The sequence below is a fragment of the Typopeltis vanoorti genome, chromosome 20 (assembly GCF_054136105.1).
Source record: "Typopeltis vanoorti isolate ZY-2024b chromosome 20, IOZ_Tvanoo_1.0, whole genome shotgun sequence".
In the NCBI taxonomy this organism is placed as follows: domain Eukaryota; kingdom Metazoa; phylum Arthropoda; class Arachnida; order Uropygi; family Thelyphonidae; genus Typopeltis; species Typopeltis vanoorti.
In genome coordinates, this window is record NC_143568.1 from 4,522,763 (window position 1) to 4,548,056 (window position 25,294).

The window sequence follows — 25,294 nt, forward strand, 5'->3', positions numbered from 1 at the left end:
GAGATCAGACAGGACTGAGTTTTAGTGGCATCGAAGTCTACAAGGTTATCCTTGCCCCATTGGGATATAGCTAGGAGATTGGAGTTAAGGCCATTTATAATGGTGGATCCTGAGAATTCTAATAAAGTTTGTCAAATGAAAAGGAGGAATGGAGTATACTATCACTGGCAAAGCTATGGATAGGATTGGAAGTCTGTGAAAGCAGGTCATTTATATATAAGAGGAAGAGAATGGGTGAAAGAATGGAACCCTGGGGTACTCTTGCGTTGGTGAAGAAATCTGAGTAGAGGAAACCATCCACGACACATAGTGAATGACCAGTGAGAAAGTTGACAATTCAGTTGCAGAGTGGAAGGCAGACCATAGAATGGGATGACAGTTTGCTAAATAGGTCCCTTTGCAAAACCTGATCAGATGCTATTTAAATGTCGTGTGTGAAAGAATAGACCCATGCAGTACTCCTGCATTGGTGGGGAAATATGAAGAAAGGAAACCATCTACCATGGCATGTAGTGAGACCAGGAAAGTTGATGATTCCATTTGCAGTGTGTGGAAGGCAGACCATAGAATGGCAGTTTGCTAAGTAGGCCTCTGTGCATAACCTGATCAGCCTTTGAAATGTCAAGGGAAACTACCTGAGTTCCTCATAATTTTTTCATGGCTTGAGTCCAGAGGTAGGTGGTGTAAGCTAGAAGATCAGCTGTAGATCATAAGTGGCAGAATCTGTACTTATGGTCACTGGTCTCTACGTGGTTCAAGAGTTGGCTGTTGATGACCTTCTCCATAATTTTAGAGAGAGCAGCAGTGAGAGTAATTGGGTGGTAGTTCATTGGTTGACTTTTATCACCTTTCTTTGGGATGGGCCTGTTTCCATGTTGTAGAGCAGATGCCATGTTGAATAGGATAGATTGAAGAGGTGATGCAGGGTAGGTGCTAGTTTTGGGACAAAGTTTTTAACACAGTAGGTGGGATACCTATTTTTTTAAAAAGACCAAATAACAGAAATCATCTTCTCAGGAAGATGATTTCTGTTATTCAGCCTGAGCTGGTGTTTATATCAACAGAACTAAAGCAGTATTTCAACCATGGGAAGGAGGAATAGAAATCATGTAGGTTGTCCCATTTTGGCACCTTTGTAGTGCCAAAGGACACAAGACTGAGAACTGGTGGGTGAAGGTTGTTCTTTGGAGAACAACAAGAGGAGAACTGACATCCACAGTATACTTAGAAGGTGAGATTTTTAGGAAAAGATCCAGTGTATTGGCAGATTGGAGGAAGAGGTTGTCAGGTATTCTGGTAAGGAAATTGATGATCTGCAATAGGTCTTTTCTGATGGCAAACACCTTTGTATCCCTTTTGTGATCGGTGAACCTGAGACGGGAAGCCAGTTTGAATTGTGGACGTTGAAGTCCCCAAGAAGAATTACTGAATTACCTCACTATTAGAATATTTGAACTGTAGAAAGGCTAGCTATATATATATATAGAGAGAGAGATAGTTGAAGATGTTTGGAGAGCAACAGAGAGAACATATGAAAAGGGCAGGTTGGTTTGATAGGGAAATTTTGAGCCAAAGCAGATCAAATGAGGGATTTGAGGTTTTACAATCTCTGGCAAGATATGTGAGTTCTGATGAATGCACAAGTACCACCCTTGGTGGAAAGATGTGTAGTTTGGGCAGTTGAAGTGGGCATTAGTTGTTGAAGTTGCTATTTGGGGTTCTGATAAGCATGGTAATTTTGGTGTAGATGTAATAGGTAATAGTGGTGGTACACATCGTTTATATTGCTATTTAGGCCATGAATGTTGAAATGGATGCAGAAGTTTTTTTTTTGGTAAGAATTAATGTTGGTGTTTTTTTTTCTGTTTTTTTTTTGATTTTTTAAACAATTTTTTTTTTTTTTTTTTTTGTGGTGGAATTTTTGTGGTAGAACTTCAGTAAAATCGCATTTCTTTTGGTTGTGATCCATTGGAAATGGGACATGCATTGAGAGGCAAAGACGTACAAACATACTGCCCATACTAGGTCTTCTGTTCATGCATCTGTGCTTGGTCTTCCTTCAGTCACAAACTGGCAAAATAAGTGGTTGCAGGATTTGACACTAGCTGATTGGGAAGCCTCCTAATTTGTTACTGGATCCCATGAACTAACCGGTGGCTGACCTGCAGAACTGTTTTACTGCTACATCCTCAAATGGGGAAGTTCCATCCCCCCACAGTATGATTAGTATGTCATTGAGGGTATCACTCACACTGCATGTGGGAAGGAGAGGAGACGGAAACTGGAAACCTTGCTCTAGTGACCAAACATGGTTGCAGCCACTTCATGTCTCTAATAAACAAGGTAGCGGTATTTCACTTGGCAATGAAAGACATCTACTACCATCTCTAGCTTTGTTCACATTAGACCTCTCCATTCCTTCTACTCACTGCAACAGACTTTGTATTCCAAGCTTCAAGGTCTTCCCCCAACCTGTGTCCTAAACACTGCTCTCCATGCTATTTTTCACACTGGAGTGACGACAGCCTGGTCACTTTCAGTTCTTTTAAATCAGAATCCTTTTCAAATTTATCACACCTGTATCTTCCTGAGCATCTGAAAAACTTTGCTTCTTTTTTTTTTTTTCTTCTTTCTCTGAAGATGTTACTTTTCACCTGTCCAGCTACTAACTGTACATATCCCAAATCTACTCATCCATGGATACTGATCTCACATGCAGCATAGTGCACTAAAACCTTTCAAAAAATTCTTAATGTCATCTAAAAGATGTCAGTTCAACTAATAGATGATGCCCTGTCACAGACTCTCTCTCTCCTCTTGTTGTTTCTTTTGTACAGATATTTATATGGATGCTCTTCATCAGAACTGTTACCTGTCATTTCCCTCCATTTATGCTAAATCTACAGTAACAAGAGCACTAGCAACCCCATATCCATTATGTTTGACTGCTAAACCATCAGACATATTATTCCCACTCGTTTTTCATTCCACACGTACCTCTGTTCTATGAAACAGCCTTTTTCATGGCATATTTCCCAATGAGTGCATTCTCCAGCTCTTCAAAAACAATAACATTCCTTCTTTCACAATGCTATCAATTTGCTGTAAGGTGTGCACCATTGTGTATGTGTGATATAAAAAATCAGTATCATTTAGAAGTGGTAATAAGAATTTAGAACTTTAAAGTTATATTACAATGATACCTGTTTTTTTTTTTTGTGGAGAGTATCAAATGAAGAGATGTAAAAGTTTTTATTTCTTGAACATCTAATTTTTTTAACCCATTAACAGTTTCTGTACTTTGCATTACTTGTTGTGCATAGTGTGGCCAATTAGTAATTCTGAGCCTTCAGAACAGCCTTGATGTGTGGGTACACTGGCATAAAAAGGTTCAAGAAACACATCCCATGTATCTTATATTAGGTGGGTATGATGAATTCCTGCAGTTCCGTATGATTTTGCTGGTAGTGGATCCCTGTCATTAACATCTCATAACACCACAGTCTAAAGATGCTCACTGGGACTGAGATTCAGTGGTCCATTCCATTACAGTAGTCACTATCATATTTATGTAGCCATTCCTGGATGATGTTTGCCCTGAGACATAGAAGTGTCCATCGTGTGCATGGTGAATGCTTAACATGGACTTGATCTGTATTGAGTTTGAGGTAGGCTGCACTGTTCAGCCCTTGTCCTACTGTACTAGAAAGAGTGCTAGGAAATTATAACCTGGAGCACCACTCCACTACTAGTGTTTTGCATTGTTATGACTAGTGCTTTTTTTGGGATGGTGTACAACAGTACAGCATAATCAGCACCTTTATTAGTAGTGATATGACGTACGGATGCATTGTTTTAATTTTCAGCTTTTCATACTAGCAAAGAACCGGCTCTTATTGTTTTACAAAAAAAAAAAAAAAGCACTGGTTATGACCAAGGGTGTGAGTCCATGTCTTTATGCTGTTGTGATATAGTTGTCCTTCCTTCCTAAATAATTGATCTGAGATTTACCAATCCATGTGATCTTTTCTTTTTTTGCATACTCTGCGTGATATTGAGAGAGGACTTGAAAGTATTATTAAAGGTAGCGAAAGAAAAGAGTGACAGAGTTAGGATGGCGAGTCTGTTGCTGCGGTATGACAGAGAGGAGTTTAGAAGGAGGGTCATAATCGCAAATGACTTTATGCGCAGGTTATGCAGACTGTGTGGTGTGGAATGAGTTTGATGGGCGAAAGGATTTATACAGGATGGATGGCCTGCATTTGAATGGATTTGGTGTGCAGAGACTGGAAAAAGTGTTGCTGAATGAAGTGAAAATGGATGTGCAGAACCAGGGAAACTAGAACTACCAAGGAGGAGGGGGGGAGTGGATATGCAGACATCAGTGAGACAGTCGAGTGTAAAAATGTATATAATGTACCTGAGCCAGTACTAAGTACAAGAAATCGGAATGGGATAGTTAGAATAATGCATCAAGATAGGTGTGGGACAAAGGGACCTCTGCACTTCATGTATACTAATGCCAGGAGTATTAGGAACAAGAAGGAAGAATTTTTGGCCTTGATTGGCTCTTCCTGGCCACAGGTTATTGGCATTAGTGAAACATGGCTGACGGAAGATGATATAATTAGTGGGATAGAATGTGTAGGTTATAGTGTGTTTAGGAGGGACAGAGAGAATAAAATGGGGGGTGGGGAGTGTTATTGATGATAGCTGATAAACTGCAGCCAAGGAGAATTGAAGTTGTATTGCAGGATAGTGAAAAGAGCTCATTTGAGACTATTTGGTGTGAGATTGAGACTGGCAGAACAAAATGTATAGTTGGGTGCTGCTATAGACTAGGTGATGGAATAGATGGTGGAGATAGTATGCATAAACAAATTGATGAAATGAGTGGTGAAATCCCTCTTTGTATACAGTAACATGTTTAAGGACTAAATACTATTGGGTTGTAATTAAAACTGATAAATTTATTTTATACAGTTGAGGATAACAATTTCTCAAACTTTTGGGATAGTGAGACAATCGTTATGGTTAAGATTGGGGCTGTGCCATTAGACTTCAGCACTTTCTTTATACAAACACTCATGTTTATATATAGATTAGTAGCTTAGTGTGTTGCCATTGGATCCCGTGGTTGGCATTTTCAACTCCATGTTGTTGCGAGACCAGATTTGTGAGGTTTCATAAAACGGATGTGGTCTTGATGTTCAGAGATGCATTTATTTAGAGATCTTCTTGTTTGTCCTTAGTAAGACAAGTTACAAGAACATGGCACTTCGTATACGCCAGGTAGCATTAGTGGTGAGAGTTTGTCTTTTGGAGAAGGTAAATTATGAATCTCTCACGACATCACTTTCTGCATTCTCGCGGGATTACAGTGGAGGCATGCCTTCACAGCCCTCACAAGCTGTGGGTCCTAATGCAGTGTGGTCGACCTTTCTTTGTTGGTTAGATACATCTGTATTGTAATAATCGTTAATACACAAACATCTTGCTGATCCCAAGCGTTTTTAGCATGTTGAAAATAACGGTTGACTGCATTCCAACCTTGTGAAGTGCTATTACAGCTTCACAGTGCTCATAATTTCCCCACCACATGTTAACCCATATAGCTAGACAAGTCTCTCTCTACTGATAAACATGCAAATGTTGTCAGCATACAATGCAGCTAATAGAACTGGGCTCATGCATTTCTGTGAGTAGCATGCTGATGTGCGGAAGTTGTGACAGTATTTATGGCAAGACTGTTGTGTGTGGGTTTTTCTACTTCCTTTTAGGCATAAATATCTTTCTCTCCATAATCTAATACTATCTCTCTACACCCTATGTCCAAAAAGAAACCAAACTTTTGAGAGAAATTAAAACACAAGCGAATTATAATTATTCAAATCATTTATTTCAATCAATATACTCTCCCTCAGCTTCGATATAGCATTTGGCACAGTCAGTTAATTTGTTAAATGAGTTTTTATATCAATTTTTGGGATACTGTTGAGGGTTGTGATCACTGCCACTTGAACGTTTTCAATGGTGTCTTATTGCTTTCCTTTTATCAGCACATGAAGTCGGGAGAAGAGAAAGAAGTCACAGGGTGCTAAATCAGGTGAATACGGCGAGTGATCCAACACACAAATTTGGTTTTTGCTCAAAAACTGTCTCACAATGTTCGAACGATGAGATGGTGCATTATCATTCAAAAGTGACCATCTGCATGCATCACGATATTCATGCTGTATGCGATGAATTCTCACTATCAATCGCTTCAAAACTTTGAGATAAAACTCACCATTGACCATTTGGCCAGGCAGAACGAATTCTTTGTGGATAATGCCCTTGCAATCGTAGAAACAAATCAGCATTGTCTTTACTTTTGACTTCTCCAAGCGATTTTTTTCAGATACTCCTCTTCTGGTGGTCTCCACTCAGCTCTCTGGCCCTTTGTTTCAGGCTCATACTCAAAACACCACGTTTCGTCACTAGTAACGATTGTTTCAAGGAAGTTTAGTCCTTACGAGTGGTTTTAATGAGGTCCTTCAAGTGTTCAATTCGATACGTTTTTTGGTCGTCGGTCAACTTGTGAGGAACAAATTGCGAATTCAGTTTATGAAGGCCTAAACTCTCGGTCAAAATGTTGTGCACAGTTGATTTTGGAATCTCCAATTCATCTTCAATCAATCTTACGGACGATTTTGGGTTTTCTTTGATGAAATCATGCACTTTTTTGATGTTAACTTCGCTCGGTCCAGATTTTGGACGGCCTGGCTTTTCGTCGTCCTCAAGCGTCTCACGACCACTTTGAAATCACTTAAACCACTCATAAACTAGAGTATGGGATAAGCACACCGTATGCTTTTTGAAGCATTTGATGCGTTTCGGTAAAACTTACCAAGTTGAACACAAAAGTCAATCGCAGCTCTCTATTTGAAACTCATTTTCCGGCTGTATGTCAAAACACACTGTCACTCTTGGCACTATAACTCGGCTTCTAATGAAACAAATGTCATAAACAGTTGAACACAACACTAATGAAGGTTGCCGCTGTCGACAACAAAGTGATACAACAGGTGGTGCCACGAGTTTCTTCTATTTTCGAAAAGTTCGGTTTCTTTTTGGACAGAGGGTGTGTGTATATATAAATTAGTTCAAATGACTGATACCGAGAGATAAAGAGATGACATGGTTTATTTAAAAAGATACTATTAATTTACTAGTTTCGTTGAATGGATCAACTTCTTCAGGTATCACAATCAAAGAAATATACAAAAAATAACAGAGACTTAAAAATTGCATTAACAGTACTAGTACAAAAAGACAGTAGTACATTTTGAAAACAGTAATGCTAGCTTGAGTTCCAAATAAAAGTTGACTACGTGCTGTCACGAGTGCGCCAGTATCGAACAGAGACAATGTGTGCATCAGAGAGATTGAAACTTAGGCTGTTGTTGATATGGGAAGAATCTAAGGTAATTTCTCTAGATTCGACAATCTTTCTTTCAAATTCATCATAGCACACATGGATATTTGAAGTTTGTGTCCAGTCCACAATGTGTTGGCAGCCTTCATCTGAGTTAACAGAGAAAAGAACGTGGCTAGAGAGAGAGCGCCGGCTCTAGTCCTGTTGTTCTTCCAAACGTAAAAAGGATGAATTTAGCAGTTTGGCCGTAGTATGGCTTTCCTCCTGCCAGTGCAGGGAGGTCCTGATATCTGCCATGGATCTCCTTCTCTTACTATACAACAGAATACTTATAGAGGAATAGTCTGGATCCTTGGCATAAGTCAATTGTCATTGCTATCCCAAAACTTTGAAAGAATCCAACATAAACAACAGTTATCAACCTATCATTCTGACCTGCTGTCTATGTAAGATATTGGAAAATAATAGTAAATGCAAGGCTTTCTCTAGTACTTAGAATGCAACAAACTTCTTTCCAACATACAATGTGGCTTTTATAGACACTGATCAACATTGGACCATTTGATCTGTTTTAGAAATATGTATAAGACACTTTCCTGAAATGAGAACACCTGGTTTCAGTCTTCTTTGACATTGAAAAAGCATGTGATGACACAGTCTGAAGATATGGTATATTAAAAGACCTCTTTAGCAAATTTGCACTTCATCCTGTAACCTTTCACTTTGTCCACTCAGAGGTCTCATACTACATCTTGCACATAGACTAGCCCATTCTGGCTTCTTGCCCATCTATAGTGATGATTAAAAATCTGCAACGAGTGAAGATGCCAAGAAATTATATTATTGTTTAATCCTTTATTCAAGTGTAAGCAAAGAAAGTTTGCACGTACAGTGTCTTCATGACTAGTGACTTCACATTAATTGCCTTAGTATCCCATGATGCAAGGCACACATCCTTTTAAGTGTGTATAATGCTATGCATTATGGTAAGGGCCACTACACAGACTGATTTCAACCTTTATTGAGTCTCATTAGTGGGAGCCAGAGCCTTGATATCTCTTTTGGATCTGACTTACACTGATGAAACCTCAGTGAAGGTTGAAACCGGTCTGGGTAGTGACCTTTCCCATAATGCATAGCTTATTTGTTTTAGTTCCATGAATGGGCTGTAGGTTAGATAATTTGGTAACCCTACTATAGAAACCTAAATAATGGTTCATTCTTTTTAAACTTCAAGTCTTCAGTAATCAGTGTACCCTGCTTAATATCATCAGAAGAAAGAGAGATTCTATTTTTAATAATTATACACACCCTAAAGGATGCGTGATTTGCATTATAAGATACTAAGGCAATTAATGTAAAGACCACAATATACAAGTAGTCTAGTTTAGTATAGTACATACTATTTACTAAATTTATTACTATTTATTAGTTCCTTGTGTACTGCTGTAATCTTTGCTTTGGTGCAGTATGGCCTTGGTTGTTCTTGTGCCAATAAACTATAAATCAGTGTTAAAACTCTAAAAAGATCCAGAATGTATTCATGCCACCTTTTCTTAATTTCTTCAGTTTCAAATAACATTTTCTCAACATTGAGAATCTCATTCATGAAAGGTTGCCGACATTTGTTTTAGTTCCATGAATGGGCTGTAGGTTAGATAATTTAGTAACCCTACTATAGAAACCTAAATAATGGTTCATTTTTTTTAAACTTCACAAGTCTTCAGTAATCAGTGTACCCTGCTTAATATCATCAGAAGAAAGAGAGATTCTATTTTTAATATCCAAATCTAAATTATTAATGAGAATATTAAATAGTATCAGTCCTAAAACCATGAATACGTCTATCAGAATTGAATTATATTCTTTTTTTCATTCATGTTTTTTATTATTATTACATGACACCTCCAGGGAGTCCAATGACTCATTGGGAGAGGGTACCTACTCTACAACTCTCTGCCTCCACACTCCATTCACCAACTATAACAAACCACAACTATCATCTATACCAACGACATCTACCGCCCACCAATACCAGTAGTATTTTCACAGACAAACACAAATATCCATGCCCACGCTGGGATTCGAACCCGCAACGTGCTGGCTGGAGAGCAGATAGACTAACCACTCGGCCAACCAGGTCGGGTATCCAAGCATATGTAAACAAAAGTTTGCATATCTTCATTACTAAGCTAATTGTATACAGAAAACAGTACCCTCACATTGGGTTGTCTTATGTGTATACCATACTTATGCATTTGGTAAATATGGATAAAAACAATATACAAGGCTGTGCTGAAAAGTTGTGATAATCATCATGAAGGAATTGAGGTAGAACCATGTAACTTACACATTATTCCGCATATTCCACATGAAGTGTTATACACTTGTTACAATGCTGCTGCATCATCTGCAATCTGATGAGGAAAAAGTCTTTCCCTTGTAGCACCAACCAGTCCTCAGCTGCAGATGTTCCTTTCAAGTGTTTCTTTAAATTTGGGAATAGGAAAAAGTCTCATAGGGCCTGGTATGGCAAATAGGGAGGGTGAGGAAGACATCGAAAGCCCAAGTTGTGTATTGTCTGTTGGATTTTGTGAGCAGGTGTGTTGTCCTGCAAAAGCAACATGCCTCTGCTCAGTTTTCTGCAGCATTTTTCCTTCAGTACCTCCTTCAATTCTTTCAGAGCTGTTGAATAAATTGCTGCTGTAACAGTTTCACTTTTTTTGAGGTACTTGGTAAGGATTACACCATCCATATCCTAAAAAAGACAATGGTAAGAATATTCCCTGCTGAGGTTTGCATTCGGAACTTGGCTGTGGAGAACCTTTGTATCTCCACTCCGTTGACCGTTGTTTGGTCTTTGGGTCATAGTGATGAAGCCATGTTTCATCAACAGTCACAATACGAGCTAAAAAATGTGCATCTGATTTCTCAAAATGATCCAAAATCCCTTGAGATGATAGCACACATTCTCTCTTTTCATGAGCATTCAAACATTTGGGGATGCACTTCGCTCAGAGCTCTGCATGTCCAGATGTTGGTGGATAATGACCCCAACTTGTTCCCTGGATATCTCCAGAGCCTCCAGACAAAAAACAAAACTAGTGGTGGTGGTGGTGGTGGGCAGTAGATGGCGTTGGCATAGATGATGATTGTAGTGGTGGTTCTGTATGGTTGGTAATTGCAGTGGAGCAGAGAGTTGTAGAAACAGGTGCCCTCCCTTGATGAGTCTTTTGGACTCCTTGGAAGTGTCACGTAATAATAATAAAAATCTGGTAATATCACTTTGTAACAGTTCTATTTTGTTAATAGAACTGTTACAAAGTTCTATTAACAAAAAAGTCTGGGGTTAATAATAACTCTACCATCATCATGTGAAGTATTTGCTGCCTCCTGCCTGCAATAGGACACAAAATCTTATTTATTACCATATAATGTGTAGGTAAAACTAAATAATTCTGTCTATCACACGCACCCATATAAAACAAAACTACAGTGAATTATTATTTTTAACTAAATTATGAAAAATTGACTGTGCATTGCTAATGACCAACAGCTTATACTATTACACCAGTTATAGTTATCACTTCATGGGGAGGTAACAACATTATATCACTAAATATTTATCTCTACTACCAATATAGTGTTAATTAATGATTCTTACCAACTATCTGTGATTTTTTGCATCATTTTGCCTCAACCATCTGTGAATGTTATTGGAATTTAAAAAAGATTCTAGGCAAATACTATGGTTTGTACTCTGAAGTATTATCTTCCTCTGACAATATACTAACCAGAAAAAAAACTGCAGTATGTTGATTATAAATATATATAAAGCTTCCATAGCTAGCCCAGTCTGTTTTGATGATGCCCACTGGTTGGAAAGATCTGCATTTGAATCCTGCCTCAGATCTCAATAAATTTTATCACGGCTTTACGCTTTGCAATTGGAGAGATAAGTTAGCCATTTCATATAGAAGGTATACATTAAAGAAGCCAAGAAATTGCATTTTTGGTTTAATCCTGTATCCAGGTGTAATTAAAGAAAGTTTGCATTTCAAGTATCTTCATGAATGGACTTGTATATATAGAGGCACATGACTTCACATCGATTGCCTTAGTATTTCATAATGCAAAGCACACCTTCTTTCAGATGTGTATAATGCTTTCTGTTATTGGAAGGGCCACTACCCAGATTGTTTTAACCTTTATTGAGGTCTCATCAGAGGAAGCCAGAAGAAGAGATACCATCAGAAGAGATAGCAAGGTTGAAGTAATGCGGAAACCATATATATTTCCCATATACAAGTAGTGAAAAGGTGTATCTTATTATTAAAATACTGTGGATCAGAGGTAAATGTTGAAAGTTTTTTCACTTGGTTATACTATAATACATAGCATTATACACATCTGAAAGGGGATGTGCTTTGCATTATGAGATACTAAGGCAATTGATGTGAAGATATTAGCCTCTGTATACAAGTAGCCCAATTGTGAGAATACTGCACTAACTTTGCTTGCTCATTTTCTGAGCTGATCTGACTCATCTGATTTTTGGTGACTCTTGAGACTTATTCATTCTACTTTTAGTGACTTTGGGTTTGAGGCTTCTCCAGAGGTAAGCGCCAGCTAGTGTTACCAGATTTATTCTATTTTTCTTTTCTCATCTTTCTTTCTTTCTTTTTTTTTTTTTTTAATTCTTTCTCTTAACTTAGAATTTAGTGTAGTGCAATTGGAAGAATGATGGTATATTGCAACCTTAGATTGAAAAAGGCCTGAGTTTTTTTTCTTTTTTTTCCCAGTTCAAGGTGAGTTAGCTGTCTCATACAGAGGTAGCAGGGCTTTTTCTTTTTCTCCTTGAAACTCAGATTTTTCACTTTGCATACAGGCAAAGCGGCCATCAGAACACATGCAGTTTACAAACAAAAAAAATACTGTTTTTGCTGGTGATGAGCAGTAGATGACATTGATTGTAGTTGTGTTTAGTGGGAGAATTAAGTAGTAGGGAAGATGGTGAGATGTGGATGAAGGAATGGAGTAGAGCCCCCCCCATCTTCAATGAGTCTTTGGACTCCTTGGAAATGTCACATAATAATAATAATAATAATAATTTTAAATGGGCAATCCCCCAGTGGGAAAACCTAGAATTCGAGCAGGTGTTTGCACAATTCTGAAGTTTTCATGACCACTTGCAAACAAAATGGCCTGACTGATTGCAGGTTGAGCTTGAGAAACCAACAACCACTCTGGTCATCAAGAACAGAGTCCCCGACTTTGGACTCACAGTCTGGCTAATATTTAATCCAGAAATCAGCTGAGAAACGAGATGTGTTCTGCAAAGTCAGGAGGAAAAAAACGATGCAAAGAATCAACATCAAATGAAACTGCACCCTTTCCCCCCGAAGTAGAAACGAACCAACATAAGGAAAGAGTTCCTGCTGTTAACCTGCAAACCACGGAACAATGGATGGAAGTGGCCACAGCCCTCAAAAACTGTAAAATAAATTTTAAGAAAGCCAGGAACATGGATGAGGGAAGGGGGGTTCGAATATAGCCAGAAACAGTGGACATAGGCAGACAATACCTGGCTATAAGACCAGAACCATTACTCCTAAGGGATCGACTGGACAATGCCACTGTTGTTAGATATTCAGCAACTTTCAATGCTGCTGTGGCTGACCACATCCCTTCAACTACACAGGGTGCAAGCAATACTTACCCAAAATCAACGAAAGAAAAGCTAAGAACACATCAACACCTGCATGTGCATCCACACAAGATAATCCCCTAACGATACAACAAATCATCCAAGTACGTGCATTGTATGCAGAGGTCCACAATGCCCAACCAAATCCAGTGTTGTAGCAATCACTCTGGATGAAATGTTAATCAAGTTCAGCAAAGCAAACCTAATCCAGGACTCCACAGATAAGGTTGTGAGACATACGCAAACAGTCCCTACTGCACTAATCAGTGGTGCAGTAGGGACTGTTTGCATGTAAAAGGCCAAAATCTCTACATATTGTGTTTTAGAATGCCAGTGGTATAGGAAACAAAATGCACGAACTATAGAAATTTATGATGCGCTATAATGCTGAGGTAATCCTTGTAAATGAAATGCACCTTCAACCAGCCAACAACCCAATGCCCAGTGGTGATGGGGGGGAGGGTTGTACAGCCATATTTTCAGCTCAATATAGAACACAACAAAATTGTAAATGTCACTACCAACATAAAAATCACAGGAGTTGAGATCTAAACTGCAAATGCAGGTCCCCTGAAAATATACTCCACATATAACTCTCCAAACAAATAGTTACAGGAAGCAGACTTGACTGAAATTCTAGATGCAGATGAAGCAGTGCTAGTAGTAGGAGACCTGAATGGGAAGCACACATTATGGAATAAGCAGAATTACAAATCAAAATGATAGAACCCTCAATGACTTTCTGACACCAGGAACCCAGTGATTATATGACCTCCAGAGCCTATGTACTACAATAAGGCAGGATTGCCTGATATCATTGACATAGTGATACTACAATATATCGTGCATCAATACCAAATAAGTACACTGATTACCTTAGCTCTGACCACAACCAAGATTTACTCCAGCCGGACATACAACATAAAAGTATTCCAGATTGGGTCCCAGCCGTCATCTGGACAAAACTATCAACTGCTCTGTATGAATCTCTTAGTCCAGTTCCAGCCTTTAACTAAATGAAAAAATATTGACGACTCAATTTTGAGCTTAGAAAAGCAGATAACAACTGCATTACCAGCTGCCATTGCAGATGTGCCGTTCACAAACTCTGACCAGTTTCCAGAAGTTTCCAGATGAGATTAAAAACCTGATCCCTGGAAAGAATAGAGCCAGGTGACCATACCAAAACACTTGCCCCAGAATACCTACAAGCACTCAATAGGGCTCAAAGGAAGTTGATATGCACTTAAAAGCTATTGAAATCAACAGTGGGGGAGACAAAACTTCAGTCCTTAACCACAGAGGACCAGATGTTCTGAAAAAGATCAGAACACTATGCACAGACTGTGATGTAGACAAAGACAACTTTGTCTTTGTCTTAGACAAAGTTGAAGCTGAATGGATGTAGTCCAAACTACATCCATTCAGATCTAGATTTCATCAGTAAAATACATACCTAAATATGCTGTATGCTAAAATACTCAGAGTACATAAACTCCATCGAACCAAACATCACCTGCTAAGGTACATGAAATCATCGCCAAACTTAAGAATAGGAAAGCACTAGGCCCAGATGGGATTTCCAACAAAATCATCAAATGCCTGCCACATAAAGCTGTGATACCCATTATTGTTATTATTAATACAATTTCTACCCGGGGCAGAGCTGACTACTACCGGGTGCGTCCCCAGGTGGCAGATTGGGGAACAGCCTTCAGATATGGAGGCTAGCTGCGATATAAGCAGAGCAATCTGGCGAATAAGCAGCCATGGACCAACAGCGATTGAGCTATCAGGGCGTGGAGGGAGCAGAAGTGGCAACTCTGTTTCACTTAAAACCTCACAAAGCCCAATGACAACTCGGTGACATGGCGAGTAGTGCCGCCATTAAATAAGCACCTGCTGGGGTCACTGCCCCTGACATTGGGAAGCAGCATTGTCAGTACTGACACAAGGTTGAAGCCAAATGATGACGGAAAAGCTTGTGATCAGAGATTTGCAGATGGCAATATGATTATATTGTGTACGTCTGTAATACTGCAGAGCAGAAAGCAAACGGAGAAACTACTGCTCTACCTTATCTCCAGAACAACCACCATGGCGAGCAAACCCTTACAATTGGCCCCAAGTTCCCGGCATCACTTAAATGGGACAGGGGTGCGAAGAATCTCTGGGCTCAAAATGGTGTCTACTTTTAAAATTGCAACTTGGAATGTCAGAACTCTGTATGAAGCTGGCAAATTAAGAAATGCCACAAGAGAAATGAAGAGGCTGGGCATCCGGATTTTGGGAATTTGCGAGACAAGATGGCCAGGATCTGGAAAGTGTCAACAAGATAATACGACAATGTATTACTCTGGGAATGATGAGAACAAACATCGACATGGTGTAGCTGTAATAGTAGATGAAGAAATCAATAAATCAGTACTAAATTGGATTCCATTTTCTGAAAGGATAATGCTGTTACAACTTAAGGGAAACCCCATTAACATAAATATCATCCAAGCTCATGCACCCACAGCTGACAAAAGTGAAGAAGATGTTGAAGAGTTTTATGAACACCTAAAAGAGATTAAAAACCTAACAAAGAAACATGATATAAACATAGTGATGGGTGACTTCAATGCAAAAGTGGGAAGAGGAGGTGATGGAGAAATTGTTGGCAAACATGGCTTAGACACCAGAAACGACAAAGGAGATCGCCTAGTCCTGTTCTGTCAGGAAGAAGATCTAACAATAGCAAATACCTGGTTTAAACTTCCACCCAGAAGACTGTACACTTGGAAATCGCCTCAAGATAACCAACATAACATTGTCAGAAATCAAATTGATTATATACTGATAAATAAAAGATTCCACAGTAGTATAAAGAGTGCAAAGACTTATCCTGGAGCAGATATCTCATCAGACCACAATCCCATAGTTGCAGAAGTACGTCTTAGATTAAAATCAGCTAAAAAATCACAAAAGAAGAAAAAGAAAATTGATGTAGAAAAACTGAAAGACCCGAACATAAATAAAAGTGCCAAGACACAGCTTAACCTGTGATTACAACAGATTAACATAGAAGAAAATAAAAGTGTGGAATCTCTTTGGAATAGCTTAAAGAATGCCATCGTAACAGCAAGTATTGAAGAAGTAGGTTATGTGAATAATATAAAACAACAGGAATGGATGACAGATGAGATTCTTTCTCTTATTGATACAAGAAGAATGTACAAAAACAAAGACCTTGCCAGGTATATAGAAACCATTAACATCATCACGAAAAAAATAAAAGAAACCAATGAAAATTGGATGAAAAATTTATGTACTGAAATTGAACTGCTTCAAAAGAAACATGATAATTTCAATCTGTATAAGAAAATCGACGAAATTTCTGGAAAACTGAGGAAAAAGCAAATAATGTCGCTAAGAGACGAAAATGGAAAAATAGTTCTAGAAGAAGAGAATAAAGCACAGATTTGGGTAAAATATGTAACAGAACTTTTCAATGATACTAGACAGAAGCCTATAAATATAAACGATAACATTCAAGGACCAGTAATCATGAAAAGTGAAATAGAGAATGCTATACGAACAAGTAAAACAGGAAAAGCCAGTGGACCAGATGGTGTGCAAAGAGAATTTTTAAAATTAATAGAACCAGATAACATCAAACTTCTTGAAAAACTATTTAATAAAATATATGAAAGTGATGAATTTCCATCAGATTGGCTCAAATCTACATTTATCACTGTCCCAAAGAAACCCAAAGCGAATTCCTGTGGTGACTTCCGACTTATTAGTCTAATGAGCCAAACATTAAAAATATTTTTGAAAGTAATTCAGAATCGTATTTATAGAAAAAGTGAAGAAACTCTAAGTGAAACACAATTCGGCTTTTGGAATGGTTTTGGTACTAGAGAGGCCCTTTTCTGTACCCAAATATTGATACAAAAATGCATAGAAAAACAGAAATCTGTCTTTATGTGTTTCATAGATTTTGAAAAAGCATTCGACAAAGTCAGACACACTAACTTAATAGAAGTCCTTCAACAAACAAGGCTAGACGAATAAGACATAAGACTAATAACAAATCTGTATTGGAATCAGTCAGCTACCGTTCAATTAGACAACATTACCACCAGTGATATTAATATCAAAAGAGGAGTGAGACAAGGATGTGTGCTCTCACCACTCCTGTTCAACATATATGCAGAGGTAATCTTTAAAAAAGCATTGGAGGAATGTTCAGAGGGAATCACAATAAATGGAAAGATTGTTAACAACCTACGATATGCAGATGACACCGTGCTAATTGCAGATAACATTATGGATCTCCAAAAACTCATTGACAGAGTATACATAGAAAGCCAAAGAATTGGAATAAATATAAACATCAACAAGACAAAATACATGATCATCAGCAAACATCCAGCCTCATCAATGAAACTGACACTCAATGGGAAAAATATTGATCAAGTGTCAAGATATAAATATCTTGGTTGCTGGCTTAATGAACGGTGGGATCCAGAAATAGGTATAAAGACAAGGATTGAAGTTGCACGGCAGTCCTTCATGAAAATGAGAACACTATTCTGAAATAAAGACCTAAACATGGAAGTCAGATGCCGAATGCTGAAATGCTATGCGTGGTCTATTCTGCTCTATGGAGTTGAAACATGGACATTGAAGGCGACAACCATCAAGAAAATCGAAGCCTTTGAGATGTGGCTATACAGAAGAATGCTAAAGATATCATGGACAGAAAAAATTACCAATGAAGATGTCTTAAAATCCATTGGCAAAGCTAAACATCTTGTACAAATAATCAAGAAACGAAAAACATGTCTTGGCCACATCATGAGAAACAGCAAATACCAACTTCTACAAACTATTTTGATAGGAAGAATTAGTGGCAAAGGAACTAGAGGAAGAAAAAGAATATCATGGTTTGACAACATCAAGACGTGGACAGGAAAGAGCAGTGCACAACTGCTTAGCACAAGAGCGCAGTTTGTTCGCCAAGATGGTCGCTGACCTTCGATAGAAGATAGCACAATAAGAAGAAGAAGAATACAATTTTAAGATATCACTACTTCTCTGTGCGATGAAAAGTAGCAGATGTAATTTAACCCCAAACCAGGAAAAGCAGCACACCTTTCTCAAAACTTAAGGATATCGCTTAATCAGCCCTGCTTTCCTGCATTTAGAAAAATAGTAGTGAGAAAGTAATACTAAAATTGAAGAAAGTCACTAAAAAATTAAATCTCATCCTCAATGAGCAATTTGGATTCCAGGAGAACTACCCCACTGAACAAGAATTTTTCAGAGTTGTGGAAAACATCAGCATAGGGTTCAACTGGAAGCAGAACGCAGTGATCTTGTTGGACTTTGCCAAAACATTTCACATAGTATGGCACAATGGGCTTCTTTTCAAACTTCTGCAGGCAAAATTCCTACTAGGACTGGTCATACTTACTGAATCATATCTCAGCAATTGCAAACTGGTAGTGAAGCAATTGCTGAGATATGATTGTAGCAGGCTTCCTGCTATCACCACTGCTCTTTGCTATGTGACTGACATCCCACACAGTTGTCACTACAGTGGCCCTCTATGCAGATGATATTGCAGTAATGGTGTGCTTTCTTGCAACCTTGATTGGCAACCAAAAAACTGCACAATGCAGCCTCAGAATTTGAACAGTGGTTCAAAAAATGGCAAATTGATGTTAATGCAGACAAGAGCACTGCAGTGCTATTCCCAACAAGATGACTGTTCCTGCAGGACAAAGTTGTCATGTTTGGCATCCCCATTCCATGGCAACCAGTAGCCAAATATAAAGGACTTCACAACTCATATCGGTCATGTTTGCTCAAAAGTAAATAGTGCAGTTAGGCAGCTATACACATTACTGAATCATAGCTGGCTAAGCATAGAACTTAAACTGCTGATATACAAGATGCCGATCAAGCCAGTCCTGATGCATGGCTCACTCGCTTGGAGTCACACAGGGCATTCAAATATTAGTCAACTACAGATAATCCAAAACAAATGTTTACTCATAGCACTTAATACAGCATGGTTCGTAAGAAAAGCAGCTTCACTAAGAGGCCGATATCCCTGAGATCATAACTTTCCCCTAAAAGTTTGCAGCATGAAATGGCTGCAAAATTTTGTGCAAATGCTGCTACCACAGCTCACTAATCTGCCAATCAGTAGACTATAATGAGCATGACCCTGCAAAACACAAACGTCCCAAAGCCATTCTGAACAGGTCCATTTTTTAAAATCCACCAACAGAGGCCCAAAATTGGCAAGCCAAAGGTTCAATAATATTCCAAGCCAATTACAGTTCTACGACTGCAGTAGACGAAAACAGACAAATATCTCAAAAAAGCCATACCTAATAAGTAGTTTTTTATTTTTTATTTTTAAAGGGAAAAAAAAAGCAAGATCTAAAAGCTTATGATCTATTCACTGGTAGTCATAGCCACCAGTGGGCAAGCCAAGGGCTCCATACTTTTCATAATCCAGAAATTTCATTGCAAATCTCACAAAGGGATAAAAGAACCATGACTCAATCAATCCATCTTGCCAGAATAGTTCACAGTAATCTTGGCATCACTTCTGGGTCTTGCTCTCACTGATGAGACCTCAATAAAGTTTAAACTGGTCTGGGTAGTGACCCTTCCCATAATGCATAGCATCATACACATTTGAAAGTGAGTGCACTTTGCATTATGGGATACCAAGGCAATTGATGTGAAGTCATTAGCCTTTGTATCCAAGTCGTGAAAATACTTCACTTGCGAACTTTGTTTGCTTACATAAAGCATGTTTGCTTGGATAAAGAATTAAACCAAGAATATAATTTTTTGGCTTCTTTAATTTATAGTATAACAAAGCAAAAAAATGTTCGACATCATATAGGTGATAAGGTTTTTTTTTTTTTTTTTGGTTTTTCCTTGTGGAAACTTTTGTGTTTTTATCCTGCAACCAGCAAACTTGCCAGCTAAACACATGCAACTCACATGCAAAAGTGTGTTTAGACATGAGACTAACCATCTCATTCTAAATTGATGGTTATGAAAGCCAATATAGGCTGGTAAGCAGGCATTAAAGGCCTGTAAATACTGTAGATCATTGAAAGTTTATTTTTCACTAGGTTAGACTATAATAAATTTAGTTTAATCCTTTATCCCAGTGAGAGCAAACAAAGTTTGCGCCTGATTCAGTCCTGAAGATATTTTCAGGCGCAAACTTTGTTTGCTCTCACCGGGATAAAGGATTAAACTAAATTTATTGTACTGTAGATCATTACTAAAGTAAAGAGCCCAAAGGCTTCATTTCGGTGATGCAAAGTTACATAAGCAAAGTGAATATTAGATCCAGCATTATTTCAAAGCCAAATGTAGAAACTATGAAGGTTTCGTATGGTAAGTTGATCAGAGAGTTTACGGGAATACACTCCCTGGTATTCACAAGTTGCCTTAGTGTGGACTACTTAAACAACATAGGTACTGTCCAAGCATCTACAGAGTCCATCAAAAAAATGTATGCACACTTTAACAGATGTCATTTATGGACTTTTTTCAAAGTTGGATCGAATTACGGTAGCAATGTGTAGCATGATGGTCTCTCAAAAGATGGTGTTACTCACATGAATACTAGCATCAACACATGACTGATAGGACAGTCAAACAAAATGGCCGAGGCACGATTGTAGTTTGAGGAATGCAAGACCATTTTAAAGTGGTATTTCAAATTTGAGAATGTTGTTGAAGTTCAACGACAATGTAGGCGTGAATTTGCAACACAACCTCCAATACGCCTGACAATTGCATGTATTCTTGATAAGTTTGAGACCCATGGTACCTTGTGCGATGTGCACAAGGGAAGATCCAGGAGCCCTTGCACAGCAACAAGTCCTGGTTCCTCGGCTATGGTGTTTAAACAGTTAGCACACTCACCACAGAAGTCTACCACACAATGTGCACATGAGACAAGAGTTAGCAGTGCAAGCAGAATGCAATATTGTATTCTGCTTGCACTGTTCTGCTTACCATTTCAGCACATGGTAGATGAGGATGAGGAGTTTGTGAGAAAGATGGTTTGGTCTGATGAAGCACAATTTAAGCTTAATGGAATGGTGAATCGGCATATTACTGGGCTCAAGAAAATCTGGGCATTCATGTGGACAAGGCAGTCAATTTACCAGGGCTCAATGTCTGGTGTGGATTATCATCTAGGAGTTTAATAAGACCATTCTTCTTTGAAGGTACTGTTACTGGTCTAGTGTAGACATGGTACGCACATCCATTTTACCTGCCATTCATGCACTTTATGGGAATGATCAATTTCTCTTCCAACAAGATGGTGCACCACACTACCACTGAGACGAGAGCTTACCTCAGTGAGAGTTTGCAGGGACAATGGATAGGATGAAGAGGTGCAGTTGAGTTCCCCCCATGTTCTCCTGATTTAACACCCTTGAACTTCTACCTATTGGGGACTCTAAAGGATGTAGTGTATCGTAGAAAAAAAGTTACACTGGTGGCCCTTCGGAAAGAAATTGAAACGCCATTCACAGCAATCCCACTGGACACTTTGGCCAATGTTGGTCAAACAGTAGTTCGCTGGACACTTAATAATAATTAAGTGTCCGGCGAACTTGATGTCTGGATGCTGAAATTAATAATTACTTTCAGCATCAGACACTTAATGTCTGGATGCTGATGGTAACCATGTTGAGCACCTCATGTAATTTTAGAAGTCAAAGGACTTTTAAAATTACATGACAGCTGTTTCGAACTGGTTGGTTCTCTCCAGAGACCAGACAGAAACCGTAAGAGAGTAAAAACTCTTGTTCAGTACTAAGGAACTGGAAATGTCAGAGGAAGGTATTTTTTGTAAGCGAACTCTCAATTGGCACATATAAGTAATTACTAAAATAAAGAGCCAAAAGGCTTCATTTTGGAGATGCAAAATTACATAAGCAAACTGGATATTAGATTCAGCATTATTTCAAAGCCGAATGTAGAAACTATGAAAGTTTCATAAGGTATGTTGATCAGAGAGCTTATGAGAATACACTTTGCAGCATTCACGAGTTGCTTTAGTGTGGACTACTTAAAAGACATAGGTGCTGCCCAAGTGTCTATATATAGATGCTTGGGCAGCATCTTAGTGTGGACTGCTTAAAAGACCACTTAAAACTACCCAAGCATCTATATATAGACATAGGGCAACACCTATGTCTTTTAAGTAGTCCATACTGAAGCAACTTGTGAATGCTGGGAAGTGTATTCCTGTAAGCTCTCTGGTCAACTTACCTTATGAAACTTTCATAGTTTCTACATTCGGCTCTGAAATAATGCTAGATCTAATATCCACTTTGCATATGTAATACTGTCGATTATTATTAGTTGGAACTGTGTGGTTATATGCCATCAAAAATAACTCAGTATATATGTACACCTCTCTCTCTCTCTCTCTATAGTCCGATAAAGTAGACAGTTTATCGTAAAATATGTCTAAATTGCTTGAACAATCTTTCCAATGCAAATGATGCTGATCTCTCAAGAGTCACTCCCACTCTTGGATGGTTGAAGTTTTATTTATTTATTTGCATCTTCATATTTTTATGTCTCTCTCTCTCTCTGTTAACTGCAGCATATGGGGATGAATATAGGGTTGGTGACATAGATAGGAGGGTGGTTGTTGGAGAGATATCAAAGAGTAGTTTATTCAGGAGTAGAGTCCTAAAGATGGCCTGTGACTAGTGGTGTGCCGCAGAGTTCTGTTCTTGGACCACTACTATTTAATTTGTTCATTAATGATATAGGAAAGGATCTGAGAGGAACTGTTAATTTGTTTGCTGATGATGTAAAGTTGGGTAGAGCAATAGTGAATGCACATGATTTCAAAATTTTGCAGGATTATTTGGATAGATTGGAGGACTGGGCTAAGGAGAATGGATGTTAGTTTAATGTGGCAAAGTGTAAGGTTATGCATTTTGGGGTGAAAAGATTAGCAGCAGTATATCACATTGGTAGAACTGTACTTCAGGAGATTGACGAGGCCAGGGATTTGGGTGTGTTGGTGGATAGGGAGTTGAAGTTTGGGGGGGCACATTGCAAAAGTGGCTAAATCAGCTCATCAAATCACTTGGTTACTGAAGAATACTTTGATGAGCAGAGACAAGCAAGTTATTGTTTCTCTGTATCGAGTCTTGATAAGACCCCATTTTGACTGCTGTGCCCAGATCTGGGCGCCAAGGTTTCTTCTTGATGGGGAGGAGGTGGAGAGGATCCAGAGGCAAGTGACCAAGATGATAGCAGGTCTATGGAATGAACCTTATGAGAACAGGTTGAAGATTTGTGGGTTGCAGAAATTAGTTGATAGGCAGAAAAGGGGTGATATGATTGAGACATTCAAATTACTGAAGAGTTTCTATAAGATTAATTCAGAGGATATTTTTCAGAACAGGACTGGTGGTGGGATGACTAGGGGCCATCCATGGAAACTGGGCAAGTGTGTGTGGTTAGCAAGGGTGTTACAACTAGGTTTTTTGGATGGCCCCTAGTGAATGAGGTCAAGGCAAAGTATGATAGATACTGTGTGGATGTTGAATAGTTGGTCTTGACATGATGTTTAGGGCCTCCCCTCGATGAGTCTAAGGACTCCTTGGAATTGCCCGTAATAGTAATAATAATATTCTTTTACATTCAGGTCAGAAAGGAGTATCTTGTGATTTAGAGGTCCAAGGAACAATGACAACACCTGGAGGCAGTTCACAGACTGAGAACTTAGTACTGAGAGGTACATGTGAAACAGATGCACTCCACCAACAAATTGTTTCTGAAGGGACCGAAACGAGTAGTACACCGAACCGTCATTTTGACAAGCAAGAAGCTAATGAATATGAAAAAACCAAGTGAGTTTCTTTTGTGTAATCTTTATCTTTGTTCACTATATCAGGTTTATATAGATATTATCACTTTATATTTGGTAATAAATGATTTTCATTACCCACTGTGAATCTACTGTCCTGTTTGTAGTAGCACCTTCCAGTAGAAGGTGCTGCTACAAACAGTAGTAGAACATTTAGTTTCTAGACTTGAGATTTTTGGGTTACATAAATCCTTAGCCCATCTGTGATATTTACATACTATAGGTGTATGATGTATCATGTGAAATGGATTTCTGTATGTGTGTGTGTTTATTATTTTTCATACTTCAAATTATTTTCATACTTCAAAACTTATGTAAGGGTACTACTTCTTTCTTTTTACAAATAAAGTTTTTGTGAATCTAACTTAAAATTCTTTGAGCTACAGTAGTTGTCTTATCAGTGTGATTTCTAAACTTAAATTTTTATATACTGAAATACCCAAATCCTTATATACATTTTTATGAATACAGTAATCTACCATTTATCCAACCACATCAAGAGAGACTTTAAATTCAGGAAATGACAACGTATACTAAAATATTAATTTAAAAAAAAAAGGCTTTTTCTTCTAAGCCTTAAACTCAACCCCACAAAATCCTACTGTTTGGCTACGCCGTGTTGATGATGCGTTTGCTATTTGGCCACACAGCTTAGATACACTCCACAACTTCTTATCACACATAAACAATCAATACACCAGAATCCAGTTCACCTTGGAAAAGGAAAACAATAACAGTCTCCCTTTCCTAGACACTCTGATTCCACGCCGGCCTGATAGATTCTTGACTTGCTCTGTTTACAGAAAACCAACCCATACAAGTAGATGCATTCACCAGCAATCACCCCTCCCTCCCTCACAACAATATGGGATTATAAAAACCCTATATAACAGGGCTAAATTAATCTGTTCAGATAGCAATGCCCTAACTATTGAACCATATCCTTAACACCTTCTTAGCCAATGGCTACAACCTCCAGAAAATATTAAAATCAGTTAACCACAGCCCCCCCCCCTCTTGCTCCCACCTTCATAACAGAGATTACACTAAATCTATCACCATTCCTTATATCTGGGGCTCTTCTGAAAAGCTGACAAAAATCCTAAAAAAATATGACCTGACCACCTGACCATCTCTTCTGATGTATTACTATTCCTACTCCAGCTTCAGCTCTGTTTGTTTTTTTACTCCTCTGTATATAAATATATAGTCTTGTATGTTCATTGTTCCA

At 38.4% G+C, this 25,294-nt stretch overlaps 1 protein-coding gene across 1 annotated transcript in view; it reads left to right on the forward strand.

The window, feature by feature from the left end:
• Positions 1-25,294, forward strand: part of HBS1 (translation elongation factor EF-1alpha (GTPase) HBS1) — a 400,441-nt gene that overhangs the window by 203,012 nt on the left and 172,135 nt on the right. The window contains exon 7 of the mRNA XM_090410159.1: positions 23,842-24,046. Coding sequence (XP_090266285.1) covers positions 23,842-24,046 — 205 coding nt within the window. The remainder of the gene's footprint in view (positions 1-23,841; positions 24,047-25,294) is intronic.